We start from the raw sequence: 16,006 nt of genomic DNA, 5'->3' as shown, positions 1-16,006 counted from the left end.
CTTTTATATAATCAGGTAATATGAAATATAACGATGTACAATTTTGCCTGTTTCAGAGGGTGTGTAATTAGTGAAATATGCACAGAACATTTTGGCATGACAAGAGGCTGAATAAATAGCTATTTTACTTAAAATAGCTGTGTTCTTACCTCCCTTTGGGTCACAGTAGTTACAAAGGTTAATGGTAAATATGCCCTGGGGTTTTTAGTGATAAAAAGAACGTGTGTCTTGGGAAGTTCCTCAAATTTTTCTGCTTTAAGATGCATATATGATATATACAATATCACCTCCCCCCCCCCCCCCCGCGCCCCAAATTTTCCAAGATTGATGTCCAAGCCTATTTGGTCAGTTGTTGGTCACTTTTCCCGAGTGTACAGGGCGGTTTAAGGACTGGTCTAGATGGGACAGCTACACCCTGCAAGAAGCAGCGGTTTGTTAGACTGGAGAAGGTGGGAAATGGGTGCTTGAGAAGAATGTTGAGTCTTTTTCAGACTGTTGTCTAGGACTCACCTTGGTGTGTGGTGACTCTAGCAGTCTCCTGAGAGGTATACAAAGGATGTTTATGGGGTGTTGCCCCTTACATTACTTCCATGGTTTTGATAATGTATAAATTAATGACATACCTTCCTTCTTCCACCAAAACTGCCCTTTTTCTTTCTCGGGTGTTTTTACACGAGTTTTACAAACACGGCATGTCTCTTACAGAAGGGCACTGTGGTAACCACCAGAAAGTGACGAATGTCTGTGGAAACGTTGTCTTGATACCAGCGCTGGCCTTCTTGGTCACTTAGGAGTCCTTTGGTTGCCCTTGGGTGTTCTAAGTACCCTAAGAGTGTCCAAATTTAATTTTATCCAAAGTAGAGACTTGTGCCTTTCAGTCGAGCTGTGCTGAGCCCTGTTCCTTGCGTCCTTGTCATGTCAGACCAGCAGTGCAGTTGCCTCAGGGAAGACGAAAGGGAGTTGCTGTCGAGGCTTAGCTGGGAGCCTGCACACCAGAAATTCGCCACTTTGCAACTTGAAACCACTGGCGTTCTTTAGGTGTATTTGTAAGGGGGCTGAAAAAAATCTTCTTTTCTCCCTCAGTTGTATCTGCGTTGTTACAGAAGTTGTTTTATATTTTATTAAAAACTTAGAGGGACTGGGGTATGTGTGCATATATAGCAAGGTGGCACATGAGGCCTTGGTTTAATCCTCAGGACCCCCCCAAAAAATCTTGTGTCCTAAATCCTAAACATGGCTTGGGTATGGCCTCCCCTGTTTATTTTCCCCTATGTGAAAATCAGCACTTAGACTAGACGCCAGTTCCTCCTCTGTCTCACAACCAAGATGCCATAGGACAGTGGACATTTTAACCAGCCTAGCATAGCCACACCATGTTTTCTCACCAGCAGGTCTCAATTGGGAGCAAGAAAGTGGGTTTTCCATCTGAGAAGCTCATGTATATGAGGCTGTGTGGGTCTCATGGGAAGGTGCTTGGTGACTTTTCAGTAGGTGGCAGCCTTTGAGGGAGCTATTCATAGCTTGGGAAATTACTACAGTCTAAAGGAAGACTTTGTCATCTTTTTTTTAGTTATATGTTCAAATAGAAAAATGCTTTTAATTTGCACTGAGGAACTATAAATGAAATACCATTTTACACGTTGTTAAATATTGAAATGGCTGCAGGTTTCAGATATACACAACCTTTACAACTTCCCTGAATATGTACTGAATGGCAATGTCCACTTGTTTATCTTCCCAGCTGCTTGAGAACATTCTGTCTGGTTGCTAGGAAGTTGCTATGGCCACATTCTGTTTGGAGTTACAGAGTTATTGCCAGCTCGGGACACAAGCTTGAAGTAGAGTCTTTGGGAAAGCAGTGTGCTGAAACGACTCTCAAATGGAACAGAGGGCTCTGAAGAAACTGGTGGAGTCCATCAGTAAAACTGTCAAGAGCTGTGAGTACTGAGGTCTCCACCACTGCCTCTGCACCTCGACTCAGTCAGACTGACGTGGGTTGCTGGGTTGGGTGGAGACAGTGCACACCACTGAGTGCTCTGTAACCATACACTAAGAATCCAGTTCTAGTATGTTTGGTTAAAGACAAGTAAGAGCTGCACGTGCTGGCACATAGCTTGAATCCCAGCACTCAGGAGGCAGGCAGAAGCGTGGTCTACATAAGAGTTCCAGGCCAGCCAGGGCTACATGTTGAGACCCTATCTCAAAAAGGGGGAATTGTGGTCAGGGGCCAAAGAAAGTACTGCCACCCAAGGTGGATACCTGAGTTCAGTCCCCGGGGCCCCGAGAACCGACACAGCTGTCCTAGACCTGCGTTCCACACAGAATAGATTACAAGCAGATGGGCAGGTGAGTGTTACCATGCACTTAGAAACAGGTAAGCCATCAGGTGTCCTGACACATCTGGGCATGTTGGGAGAGTGTCTTAAGAAAGTCATAAATGCAGGAGAATAATCTGCCAGCCAAGCATAGATTTTATTCTGTTGACAATAAGAATTTTTTAATTACAAGCGTTTGCTTTGACCAGTTCCAGTGGTTTCTGGCACAAAACTTAGGGACTAATAGAAATATATCAGGTGATTTTAGGCAGTGAGATGGATCAGTGGGTTAAAGCATTGGCCATGCAAGCCTGAGGCCTGAGTTTGAGTCCTGTAAACCATGGTGGAAGGAGAACCAGTTCCCAAAAGTTCTCTGACCTCCACACATGGGTGTACACATACACAGTTATAAATACAGATCACATATCATAACAAAATTTTTAGGGTGGGAGGGCAAGATGGCCCAGTGGGTAAAGGAACTTGATGCTGGGAGATACATGCCAGACTACCTGAGTTTGGTTGCCGAAACCCACGTAAGGTGGGAGGAAAAAACTTACTCCACAAAGTTGTCCTGACCTCCACTCACACATTGTGGCATGTTTGTGTACCCACATACACACCACCCCAAAAACCTTTTTAAATATAATTTTAGCCAGACATGGTGAGCACCTTTAATCTCAGCACTCCAGAGGCAGAGGCAGGTAGGTCTCTGAGCTCAAAGCCAGTCTGATCTACATAGAGAATTTCAGGCTAGCTGGAGCTACATAGTGAGACCCTGTCTCCCAAACAACAGCAGCAAGAGCAACAACAGAGAAATGGTGTGATGCTTCCCGTGTTACAGGTGTTTGCCTGTAAACAATCTAATAGGTCAGTTTTGTTCAGCCTTACCCTGAAAATTGTGATGTACTCCTGAGGGTTTGTTTCTCAGACATAACTACAAATAATCCTGACCAGTGGTCATTTTCAGTCATCCAGGCATTGGCGTTAATTTAACTTCAGCCAGTCTTGAACACTTGCGTCTTCCTTGGGACTTCAGGTGGATGGACATGGTGATAAGGTTTTTGTAAGCTTGGCTTAGCTTTCCCTTATTCAAGTTGGCCTATAAAATATTCAAGCTGGCCTATAAAATATCCGAATCCCTCAAGCACTTCTCCAGGTCTCCTTTGTCACCCTATTATTTAATTCCTAGATAATCCTTTAAAGTTTTATTAATTTAGCCAATAATGAGCACAGTAAATACTGATTATTGCTTGCTTATATGTATGCACATGGCACACTGTGGGAGGCCAGCTCCCACCTTTTAAAGGTTTCCTATGAGGAGGAGAGAGGGATAAGGAAATACTAGATAGGGCTGGGCGGTGGTGGCGCACGCCTTTAATCCTAGCACAGATACAGGTGGATCTTGGTGAGTTCGAGGCCAGCCTGGGCTACAGAGTGAGTTCCAGGAAAGGTGCCAAAACTATACAGAGAAACCCTTGTCTTGAAAAACCAAAAAATTAAAAAAGAAAATACTAGATAGAAAGCGGAGATAAGAAAGACAGAAACACAGGATAGCTTCAGGAGGACCTTGGTCAATACCCAACGGCCCCTTCTGCCTCTTCAAAAGGGCTTTTTATAACATGTCAAGGGGCAGGGCAAAAGACCCCCCTTGCTAGATCAAAGCATACCACACAGCCAAGTGTAGACCCTTCCAAACACCTGGTAACCACGCTATGGTCAATTCATCCCCTTATGCAGCCCTGCTGGGTAAAACAAGCTCAGGTTCGTGGACCCTGAGTAAGTTCTCACTAGGAAACCCCTGTGGGTCTCCACAGCACACACACACATTCACATACATGCAGCAGGTGTATGCTTGTGTGAGCGGGGAGAGGTTGATGAATGCTGGTGTCTTGATTAATCTTCTGTTTCTGGAGGGTTTGTTCTGAAGATAATCTTAACTAAACCTGGAGCTCCCCAGTTAGACGAGCCCCTCTAAGAGTCTGCTTCTCCAGTGCTGGGGGACAGTCACAGCTGCACCAGCTCTTTCCATGGATGCTAGGGATCCAAACTCAGGTCCTACTCGGCAACTGTTTTGCCAACCGAGATGTCCCCCTTAATGACTGCTTTTTAAAGTGAGCCTATTTAATAATAATGCTGAAAAGGAAATTTTGTGTGTATTTAAAATCTAAATTCCCCATCCTAATGAAATTATGTTAGATATGTCTGCTACCCATGTGTTTAATACCATGGTTTGTTACTTGAAAGCAGTTACACAGATAAAAATTTGTAATAATCAGCAAAGATAGTTTGAAAAGAAACAAATTGCTGCATTTCTTCATTTTTCAAAAGTTTTGACATTAATTTTTCAGTTGTGCTCAAAGTGCTCAGACTCTGACTGGTTAAGCCTGGTTAAGGGCCTTCAAGGCCCTACCCTGGTCTAACTGGTTGCCTGTTCTACACTTGGATTATAAACAAGTTCAGTGGCGTGAGAGGCGCTCACAGACAGGGAACCAGGCCTCAGAGTCAGCCTTCTAAAGCCACAGTGACAGGATTGGTACAGGTCGGGTTCGGAGTCTGCACAAAGGATTGTCATCATCCTCTTGACTGCCCTGCAGGTCCTCACAGGCAGCTCTGGTGGCCTTCTGCATCATGCTCTCACAATGAGCACGGACACTTCGGTTTGCCTTAGGCTTCTTAGGAAAACTTGTGTTTTTATTTTTCTTTGTGTACAATGTTCTAGGCCCTTATGACAGAAGTTTCTTGGCTTTCCTTGGTTTAGTCCAGTGGTTCTCAACCTCCCTAATGCAACGACACTTTAATACAGTTCCTCATGTTGTGATCCCCAACCATAAAATTACTTTTGTTGCTATTTCATAACTAATATTGCTACTGTTATGAATCGCAATGTAAATAGTTTTGGAGATAGAGGTTTGCTGAAGAGGTGATAGGTTGAGAACCACTGGTTTAGAACTTCTTGGAACCTTTAGAGTTTATGACGTCATGACTAAAGACCTCTTATGGTCAGCAGCCACCACTAAGTGACTCTCAGACCCTCATAAAGCTAGTGACCTCACAAAGGAAATTCTTTACAATGTAACTGTTGCCATATTTTTTTTTTAATTTTCCGGAGCTGAGGACTGAACCCAGGGCCTTGCGCTTGCTAGGCAAGTGCTCTACCACTGAGCTAAATCCCCAAACCCCTGTTGCCATACTTTTTAGATCAATCTAGAAAGCTTTGTTTTCTACACTGAGTGTAAATTGTCTATTAATTTTGAACTACTTTCTAGAGTTGCATTGTCCAAAAAGATAGGCACTAGCTATGTATGACCATCTATAGATGATTATATTTAAAATCCCATTTTCTTCATCGCACTAGCCACTTTTCAGGAGTCAATGTCGGCCTATGCACGATGGCTACCAAATTGAACAGCACAGAGAACATGTTGGAAGGTCTATTGGGTAGTGCACCACCAAAGACACAATTCTAATCCCTTTTCTAAATAATTGTCTTAATCTAGGCATGGAGGCAGGGAATTACCTTTGAATACTGGCTTCATGGCTGTGCAAACTACATTCTCATAGAATTAACACACTAAATATTAATCTCATAACAGATCAACATCCCGTTGTCACTAAATTTGTGAAAAGGTGACTACATTGTGGTACACTGGGCTCTCAGTCTGTAGTAGACTGCCTGTGTGTCTCTTACTTGAAGTATGATAGGAGATTGCGGAGTGGGGATAAAGTTTCTTAGGGTGCCTGCTACATATTGGCATGGCCCTGGGTTCAATCCCTAGCACCCCAAAGCTGGAAGTGGCCGCTCACACCTGCATTCCTAACACTTAAGGGGGTAGAGGCAGGAGGGTCAGAAATTGAAGATCATCCTTGATGATATGAAGTTCAAGGCAAGTCTGAGCTACAAGAGATAAAAATTAAAATTTGAAAATAATAGAAAGATCTACACTATCAGAGATGTACTGCCACCTAGATGTAGTAGGTCTTTAGAGGAGGGACTGAATTCAAACTTTTCACTCCAATCTTACTTATGTCAGGGCCTCGCTGGTGGGATGGTACTGCCCACATTTAGCGTGGGTCTTCCTGCCTCAGTTAACCCAATCCAGAAATTTCATTTATGTACAAGGTGATCTACATCCTACCACGTCGATGTGTAACTTTTCTTGGGGAGACACATACAGTATAGACAGGGTATACACAACACACCAAAGAAACAATTTCACCCAAGGCTAGCTTGGTGAGCTAGTGAATTTATTTACAGGAATACGGGTGAGGGGTCTTACAGGAACATGACTCAAAGACCTCTCTATCTCACCAAAAAGCCCACCCTAGTATGGGTAATGACTGAAGAAACCTACATCTCTAGTAATCCTCCCAGAAGCCTTGTTATCTAACACAAATCTCAGTGCAGGTGAGGGATGTTTCCCTGAGTTGTTGGTTAGAGAGGCCCCAGAACTATATGCCACTGTCACTGTTCTTACCTTCCTGCCAGCACCTGTTCAGACTGTTGCTGAAGATGCCGCACACTTTGGTCACAGGACTCGGAGAAATCAGCTGCAGTGGCTGGGTGCTTCCTTCCTGCCAGCTGGCTTTTACAGCGCCTGAAGGTGCTCTTGCAGGCTTCTGGGGAAGGAAAGCTAACAGCTTACCTAGGCGCGAACACTAAGCTGCAGTAAGAGCCGACAAGATGCGTCCTCTGGTGCAGTGGTGGCAGGGATGTTTGGGGATAACCATTTCCTAATGGCAGTCGAGACCTGCTCTGGAGGACTAAGAGCTGTGGCAGGGAGATCATCGCAGCGAAGGGGGAACCCAGCTGTCGTTTTGCTAAGTGGACATGCTCAAACTGCTTTCTAAACACTCAGGTGTGCACAGAATTGGTGCTGCTCTTGGTCTTCCTCAAGAAAGCTGTATTGCAAAGGCAGCAGTTAACACAGAGATTGCTGACCGGTCAAAGAGCTGGAATAAAGGCTGGTGGAGTGCTCCTCGGCCCCAAATGGCTGATCTATATCACCCCAGTCTAGGCTCAAGGAACACTGCAGAAGAGGGGAGACAGAAGGAGTAAAGACTTGGAGGATGGGGGGATGTGCTACGAAATGATGTCTTTCTTGACACGACTCTGCTGTTGCACTATTGAACTCACCACACCAGACAAGACTGAGCCCTGTCAACATTTCATCATGCAAAGGGGAAAGGCTCATGAGCCCCCGCCCCTGAGGGACTACTGGCAGTTAATGGTGGCTGGGGGAAGGGATGTCACGTTCTCAGTGCCAGAGCCACTGGGAAGTTGCCCAGGCTCTCTGGAGGTAAACAACCTTCACACAAGGCCCTTCAAGTCACCTAATTAAACTCGGTGGGACACACACAGGGAAAATAGAGTGGGAAGAGGGCTTGGGGGAGTTTTCAATGGGGGGGCTGAGAGGAATAGAAGGTGAAGACTAAAATTCGTCATATGCACACATGAAACAGTCAAAGAAGGTAAGAAAACGTCGTATCCCTGGGGCACAACTTACAGGCAGCTCAGTCAGGAGCCCCTTCCCAGCTCTTGTTACCACTTCCAGAACCGGGAAGAGCTTTAAAAGCCCAAGTTTCAGGCTTCCATTCCTCCAGGATGGAAAGGTTCGAGTCAGGGGAAATGGCAACATCACACTTGGTATTGTCCTTCAACCATAGGGCCTCGTTTTCACTGTATGCTATTAGCGGAAACAGTCACAAAAATCTCACCGCATTGTTTTGTTTGTCTGAGACAGGGTGTTATTGTATAGCTGTAGCAGGCCTGGAAATCACTGTGTAGCCCAGGCTGGCCTTGAATTCAGAGATCCACCTGCCTCTGTCTCCAGAGTGCTGGGACAAAGGGTGTGTGCCACCACCACACCAGTCAAATGCCACTAGCTTTAAAGGGAGGCTACTTAGATCTCATTTCTCTAATGAAAACCAAAGTCACATCGATGGAGGCAATAGCGCATGCCTGTAATGCCAGGGCTTGGGAAACTGAGGCAGTAGATCAAGAGTTTCAGGCCAGCCTGGGTTACACTGTGAGACCTTGTCTCAATATAAATTAATTAATTAATTGAAAAAAAAGATGGACAGATTGTTATGATCATGTAGCAAAATACAAATTGCTGATTTTCCATTCAAAAATAACTGCAAGAATGTATTGTGAAAGTGGATAAAAACTTAAATACCGGTCTGGTTATCAGCCAGAATTGTTTGGTAAGTTTTGTATTGTCTGTAAGATCTGCCAGCATATGAGGTCTGTGATCCATGCGACTATGTGGTGTCTGCAGTCCATGTGGCAGCTGGAGGCTGTGTTCATGTCTGTAGTCCTTTGCTGCCACTGGGCACCATGTTGAGGTCGGTGGTCTGTGCTGCCTGAATCCATGTGGATGTCTGTGGTCCATGCTGTCTCCAGAAACCATGCGGAAGTCTGACCCAGGCTGCTGCCGGCTCTTAGGGGCAAGGGGGTATTTTGCAATGGTATTGCTGATTACTGCAGACTCACAGGTGAGAATGGGAGACAGTGAAGGGTTCTGTGAAGCTCCCCCTCCAAAAAGCAAACCATCTAGACAAGAAGCCATTGAAGAGAACCCTTCCAAATTATGACAGGGATGCTCAAGTGTAGCTCTTCACAGTTGATGGCTTCTGGTGGGGGTGGGGTGGAGAAGGACCCAGCTTTCTTTAAGGGGCTGGCCACTGGGAGATTGACCATGCCCCCGTGAGTATATTGGACTTGGTTATTATTTTGTTTTTCTTTCTTTTGGGGGGGCATAATGGTGGGAGGTGGACTTGGAAGGACTGGGAAGCGAGTGTGATGGGGTACATCGTGTGAAATTTCCAAATAATCAATAAAAATATGTCAGAAAAAATAAAAAATAAACATTTCTGATTTAAAAATAAATCTACGAACATGCCCCATGGACCCCTTTTTGCTCTCAGAACTCAAACCCCTGAGTCTTCCAGCTGCCTCCCGGGTGAGTGCCTGCTCCTTTGAGAGACTCCACTCCAGTGACACCCCCACTTTTAATGTTTTATTGCTCAGCACCTTCCCTAGTTCACAACCCCTTCCTTTGGTGTGTGACGTATAATACTTTTTCTAACACTTCACAGCTGGTTTAAGAGGAGCTGGTGACCACACATGCTAGGCAAGCCTTCCACCACTGAGCCACACCACAGTCCCTCACGTACCTCCTGCCCAGCCTGCAACAGCCTTGAGGGCAGGAGTCAAGTCTGTATCCACTCCCCGGTTCCTGGGTGTCCCGTTAGACATAGACGGATCCTACTTCAGAGCTGCACTGCTATAGTATGACATTCTATTAAGGAGAAAGAGATCGTAATTTGGTCTACAAAATAAATGTTATTAGGCACCTTTGAATTGCTTACTCTCAAGATTACCAATCACTACCCTAAGGACTTCCTTCTTCACATAGAAACTGCCTTCTTCACATAGAACCCACATGTTGTAAACTGAGTATTTACAAAGAAGGTTATTTCTCCCCCACCTTCCTTCACACACAGGAGGAAAGGATCAAGAAAAAAAAAAAAAAAAAGGAAAACAAAATGACGTGGCAACCAGCTGCCTCTCCCCATTTCTGTTCTCTCAAGTAGCTGTTGAGTCATAGAATTAGACATTCAAGGGACTGCAGAATCTGAGAGCACCCCGACAACTCAGCTGTTACTAGAGAGGGCACCGAGGAGTCGTTAAGTCTTAGCAGTTTAGGATAAGACATAGGAACGGGGCTAGAGAGCTCTTTCCATGTTTAAGAGCACTTGCTGCTCTTGCAGAAGGCCCAGGCTCAGTTCCCATGGGGGCTCACAACCAGCTACAACTCCAGCTCCCGAGAATCCATGCCCTGTTCGAGCCTCAAGGGTACTGCACACGTGGTACAGATATACGTGTCAGGAAGACACCCATATATGTATACAGAAAACCAAATTAAATAAATCTCAGAAAAGAAATGGAAACAGTCCAGATGCTTTAGGTCTTATGCCCACCCCCAGGTCGAATGCCAGTTTCTGTCCTGACCGCACCAGTCACCTGTGCATGCCTAAACATCACTAAGTCTGGAACGAGAGCCCCATGTGTGACTACCCCAGATTTCCATTGTGAAGCCCGCAGATCTGGTAGAAGCCCAACACTACAAATTACTCAGTAACAAATTCACATCCTATATGGCCATCTGGCATCATAAGAACTAAACAGCTGTGATTGCATTGAATAACTCGGTGATTAACGCTACATCTTATTTGTCTTCTCATTTTACAGTCAAGAAAAGTGAAATTGAATGTCTCATACGCCTTTTCTATAGCTTTGTGGAAAGACCCAGTGGAAAGCTTGTTAATGCCAGGCTGGACTGCAACACATTTCGAGGGATCCTGCACAGCGTGTTCGGAATGACTGATGACATGTTAATGAACAGGGGTAAGGAGTCACAGTAAACCGAAATGTACCAACCTAAAACTGATCCCATCTGAGTGTCCTTTTCACAGGACTGGACTTTCTCTCAGTGCCCAACTAGAAAGGAATAATTCTGGTAGGAAAGTGCTGCAAACACATACCCAGAGGGAATGTGAGGATGGTTTTTAACACAAGCCCATCAGAATTTTGTGCCTCAGAGCAGAGAAGTTTTGAGAAATCATCACCACTGAACTACAGAGCCTAGCAGTATTTTTTTTTTAAGGATAAAAAACTGAGGGCTTTTAACCATGAAAGTACACGCCACAGATGTGAATCATGAAAGTCCATGCCACCAATGTGTAAATCATTTTTGGCTTTTTTTTTTCTTCATAGAAATGTGTGAATACAAAAGATGGTGACTTGTTATATTGGGAATATTTAAAGTCATATGTCTAAAACAAGATAGTGATTGGTATATCCAGTTAAATTCTATAGTAAATCATTAAACTATACATTTGGTAAGATATGACACACACACATCTGTGAAAAGATCACCACAAACAAAATCATCAATACACCTTCATCTCCAAAGAACAAGTAACATTTGAATGTTTTTCTATAGATAATAAAGTTTCATTGGTAACTAAAAATTGGACTGGCAAGATAGGTCAGTGGGTAAAGGTGCTTGCTCAAGTCTGACTTCCTGAGCTGTGATCCCCAGAACCAACCTAAAATAGAAGAGAGTCAGTTCCACAAGGCTTTGACCTACACACAGAGCCGCGGTACATGTTTGTATACACAGACACACACAGACACACACAGACACACACACACACACACACACACACATCAAATGATAACTACATAAGAACTTAAAAAATGTTTAACATTAGTAACTTACTTTGAGACATTGTGGAAACTCTACATCAGGTTTTTCACTTTTTATTTTTGATTATTAAAATTATGTCATTAATTAGCTCCATGGCTTTCTTGGCTCTAGCAACCACATAAACCACCACAAATGAAGATCACTATTGCTCATTGTGTGGAGTGACTCTTCTGCTTTAGAAATAAAGGGGGGAAAGCCCACATTTCCAATAATTTTGATCCTTTCGAAAGGTAACACCCCAACGGTTCCCCCTCAATTTGTAAGAAAAGGTTTTCTATCTGAACCCGGCGGGGTAGGGGGTGTAAAACAATTACAACACGCTCACACAGTTCCTCCTTTGTAGTGTTCTTCGTATTTGACAAAGACAGTGACAACTACGTAAATGTGCAGGAGTGGGTGAAAGGCCTGGCAGTGTTTCTCCGGGGGACTTTTGAAGAGAAGATGAAATGTAAGAAGCACTCGCTGGCTTAGCGCTATGCCCATCAATTCTGTTAGTGTGCTGGTGTACCAACAGATGGAGCTGTCACCCCCACAGGGACAAGAGTGTTTATTCTGAAGCTCACTAGAGGGACCACAGCTGGGAACATTCAGCTTTACCCAAATTGCACATTCCAATGTGGCAGCAATTTTGTGAAGTTTCCATAATAACAAACAACAAAGTCATAAGTCAAAATTGGTGGCAGCATTTGGTAGGTGGCCACAGCATGGAGGGGACCTGTTACAGGCCTCACTGAGGACTTTCTTAGCTTCTGGGCTGGTGGAAACATTCCAAAGGATTTACCAAATAGCCACAAGGATGTTAGATCAGAGGTGGCAAATAATTAGGCTCTAGACCCCAAACTTACTAGAGTTCTCATTTGTAGAAGTAGCTTCTTCCAGGAATGTCTGCTCACAAGTGAATGCTTATATAATCAAAAAGATGAAATCAGTGTTCTCTAAAACAACCTTGTAAAAATGCCTCATAACATATCAAACAGAAATAAAGGGCCAGCAAGGTAGGTGGTCAGGGAAGGGCGCTTGCCACCAAATCCGTCAACCTGAGTAAAATCCCAGAACGCACATGGTAGGAGAACCAATTCCTGAGAGTTGTCCGCTGACCTCCATGAGCATAAATCCATGCATGCATACATAAGAGTGAAAAATAAGAAAAAACCCACAAAGGATGAATTGGGGACCCAGTTGTGACCCACTGCCTCTACTGAGTCTGTAATGCTCAATTGTCACTAGGGTGGGTTACAGCCCGGGTTAAGAACAGCCACTAAGGGTCAGCTGACAAAGCGAAGGTTTCTGATCTTGTCTGGGCTCAGCAGGACAAAGGCCTCGATGCAGGGTTGGGCCTGTGTTACTGCACTCCACCACAAGAGAATGAGGACGAAGCCCAACACACCCGAACAGCCCAGACACCAACATCCCTCTGGTCTTCATGACAGGAAAGTGAGAGAAGAGGCCACAGGCAATCCAAGCCCAATGGGGGTGTTCTAAATAGAAGGAATGCTGGGCACTGGGAAGCTTGTCCTGAGCCACAGCTCTGCACAGCAGTAACTCTGGTCTGCAATCCCCCACCCCAGGGTGATGTCCATTTCCTGTGTTTTACTCCTGCTGATAGGATTCCCTGGAACAGGATAAAAACCATTTTAGACACCAGTTTTCAGAGAAACAAACTGCTTAACATATCCATTTTTGCTTTTAAGAAAAGACTGCAGAGTTCTTTGTAGTTGAGCAGATCTGCGTATCTTTTTGCTCTTTCACTTGAATTTGGATTTGGGACATAGAAAAAGATGCCTGGAGGATAAAGGGAATCAGAGTTTTCCCAGGAACCCAGGTTTGATTCCTAGCACCCACACTGGGTGGCTCACAACTGTCTGTAATCTGTCTAGCTCCAGGGGACTCAATACCCTCTTCTGGCCTCTGCAGGCACCTGCACATACGGGGCATACACTCACATGGACACACACACACACACACACACACACACACACACACACACACACATTTTCTAATAAAAATATCTCTAAGTGAGCCGGGCGGCGGTGGCACGCGCCTTTAATCCCAGCACTCGGGAGGCAGAGGCAGGCAGATCAGAGAAACCCTGTCTTGAATGCCCCCCCCCCCAGAAAAACCTCTAAGCTAAAGACACACTAACATTTTGTAGCAGTATTTTGAAAAACAAACTTCTCTGACATTTAGTACTTTTGTGCTCTTGCGGTTCCCTTCATATTTGCTATTTCATGAGGTCACGTGTGTAGTTCCCACTCTGCAGTGTCTGGGGTGCAGTGCTGTGCTGGGGACTGAATCCAGAGCCTCACACATTTTAAAGCAAGCACTCTAAGCCATCTCCCTCTCCACTCCACCTCCTCCAACCTTACAGGTTCTTACACAGTCTCACTGAGAAGTGCAAAGCTGTGTCATGGACACCAACCCTTGTGGGAACACTAATCACTGGTGAACACAGTTGGGGCACTGAACAGAGTTGCATGATTAAACAGCATCACACTGAAGACGATGTGTCTTTTCTAATCCCACTTCCTAAAATGCTTCTTACACATTTTAGGAGGAGCTCATTTGGGGAACGCTATTTTCTACTTAGGCTTGTTCTCAAACTTTGTGTGTTATGCTGTGGACTGGAGAAATTTAACGGCCACCCAACTCATCTGACACTCAGGTTTATTACTGGTTTTTGCCAAAACATTTAGCTACACTAACTCCAGGAAAGCTACTTCACTGCTACATTGCCAGGACATTAAAAAGGTCATCTGAGATGGACAGCATGAGTTCCTCTCCAGAGAGAGGCGTGAAGATAAGGCAGATGGGCAAACCCCAAGGACATGACCACATTCACTATCTGAATGTACTGGGAGTGGGGGAGTGCTTTTCCAAGAATGCAGTAAAGTGTGTGCTTTATTTTTATAGTCTATATGCAGAGCACACACACACACACACACACACACACACACACACACACACACTTAATGCAAAAACACATATGTAAGCATCCAAACAAGTTAGTTAAAAATTCCACCTCATTTATTGCAGCTTGGTACATTTTCAAACCCCAAATCCAGGAACTACAAGCTCTTCTTTTAGCTCCCAAGGGGTATTTAATCCTGGGAAAGAAATTTAACAAGAAGCACTTTTTTAGAAAACCTCTGCCATATAGTGGATCAGATCAGTAAGTGTATATTTATCACTAATTATCTTATGCTGAACTAACTAATGGTATTTTATTGGTTCAATTTTTTATTCCTATGCTTTATGAAGTCTGTTTTGAAGTCTATTATTTAACTGGAGACGGTTATATTTCCCGGGAGAAGATTTTTGACATGCTGAAGAACAGTCTCTCCCAGCAGTCCCCTGAAGAAGACAATGATGAAGGAATAAGGGAGCTGGTGGAGATAAGCCTGAAGAAAATGGTAAGCACGGGCATGGCGTGCACTGCACTCAAGCGGCAACTGCTGCACAAGGCTGTGAACGAGCAGCGGCTGCCTTTCCTCCACGATGAGTCACTTTCCCACGGGCAGTTCTCACTTCCTCTTCTGCTCTACCCACTGCCTAGAACAATGCCTCACTGAAAACAGGTGCTCAGTACATATGGAATGTTCAGTGACTAGAGAGGCATTATGTAAAAGAAATGCTATTTAATTATTTTAAAAGAGTACTATCAGTAAAACCTTATTAATTTGGGAGGAGGCTAGATTCAATAGATGTAAAATCTGTGCTTTTTGTCTTCGTGTTCTCCCTCTTTCAATTTATCTCAACACTCATTTCAGCAAAATAACAATAAAAATATTTGACCCTTATAGAGTGCTTACTACATAGCAGGCCTTTCAGGGCCCTCTATACTATTCATTCATTTTATCCTTAGAACTATTATTTCCATTTTGCAGATGAGAAAAACTGAAGCAGAATTAAAGCCATAAAGCCTCACAGTAGTGGCTCCTTATTACAAGAATATTGATGTCCACTCTTTTCTTACAAGGACCCGGAACTGTTTGGAGTGAGGGTTTGTGAATACAGGGCAGCCCCAGCAAACTCCCTGATATCACTGAGGCTCAGAGAAGAGCGAGCTAGGCATGGTGCTGCACACCTGCATCTAGCACTTGGATGTCTAAAGGACTGCAAGGTCAAGGCGAGCCAGGGCCACACTCTGAGACTGTCTCTGTCTCTCTCACACACACACAGAGGGTGAGGGAGAGGAGAGATGGACACAGACAGAGGGAGAGACACACAGAGAAAGAGAGAGAGAGAGACAGATACAGAGAAAGGGAGAGACAGAGAGGGACAGAGAGACAGAAACGGGAGAAAGATGGGAAACAGAACAGGAAGGTCAGTGTCGAACACCTACAAAGTATGCTCTTGTAGAAATACTAGCTGCTGCTCAGGCTGAGTGCAGATGCCTTCTTCAGTGACAAGATGTCC

The 16,006-nt window shown here is 44.4% G+C and overlaps 1 protein-coding gene across 2 annotated transcripts in view; it reads left to right on the top strand.

Annotated features, from left to right (window-relative positions):
• Positions 1-1,824: 1,824 nt before the first annotated feature.
• The window catches only part of LOC131906649 (calaxin-like), a 22,218-nt gene continuing 8,036 nt past the window's right edge, over positions 1,825-16,006 (top strand). For both annotated transcript variants that reach the window (XM_059257336.1, XM_059257337.1), the window contains exons 1-4: positions 1,825-1,937; positions 10,570-10,725; positions 11,934-12,038; positions 14,849-15,000. In XM_059257336.1, coding sequence (XP_059113319.1) covers positions 1,880-1,937; positions 10,570-10,725; positions 11,934-12,038; positions 14,849-15,000 — 471 coding nt within the window. In that variant the 5' untranslated portion in view covers positions 1,825-1,879. The remainder of the gene's footprint in view (positions 1,938-10,569; positions 10,726-11,933; positions 12,039-14,848; positions 15,001-16,006) is intronic.

The sequence above is a fragment of the Peromyscus eremicus genome, chromosome 3 (genome assembly GCF_949786415.1).
Source record: "Peromyscus eremicus chromosome 3, PerEre_H2_v1, whole genome shotgun sequence".
Classification (NCBI taxonomy): Eukaryota; Metazoa; Chordata; class Mammalia; order Rodentia; family Cricetidae; genus Peromyscus; species Peromyscus eremicus.
The sequence above is the reverse complement of the archived record's forward strand: the minus strand, read 5'-3'. Positions and strand labels throughout refer to the sequence as shown.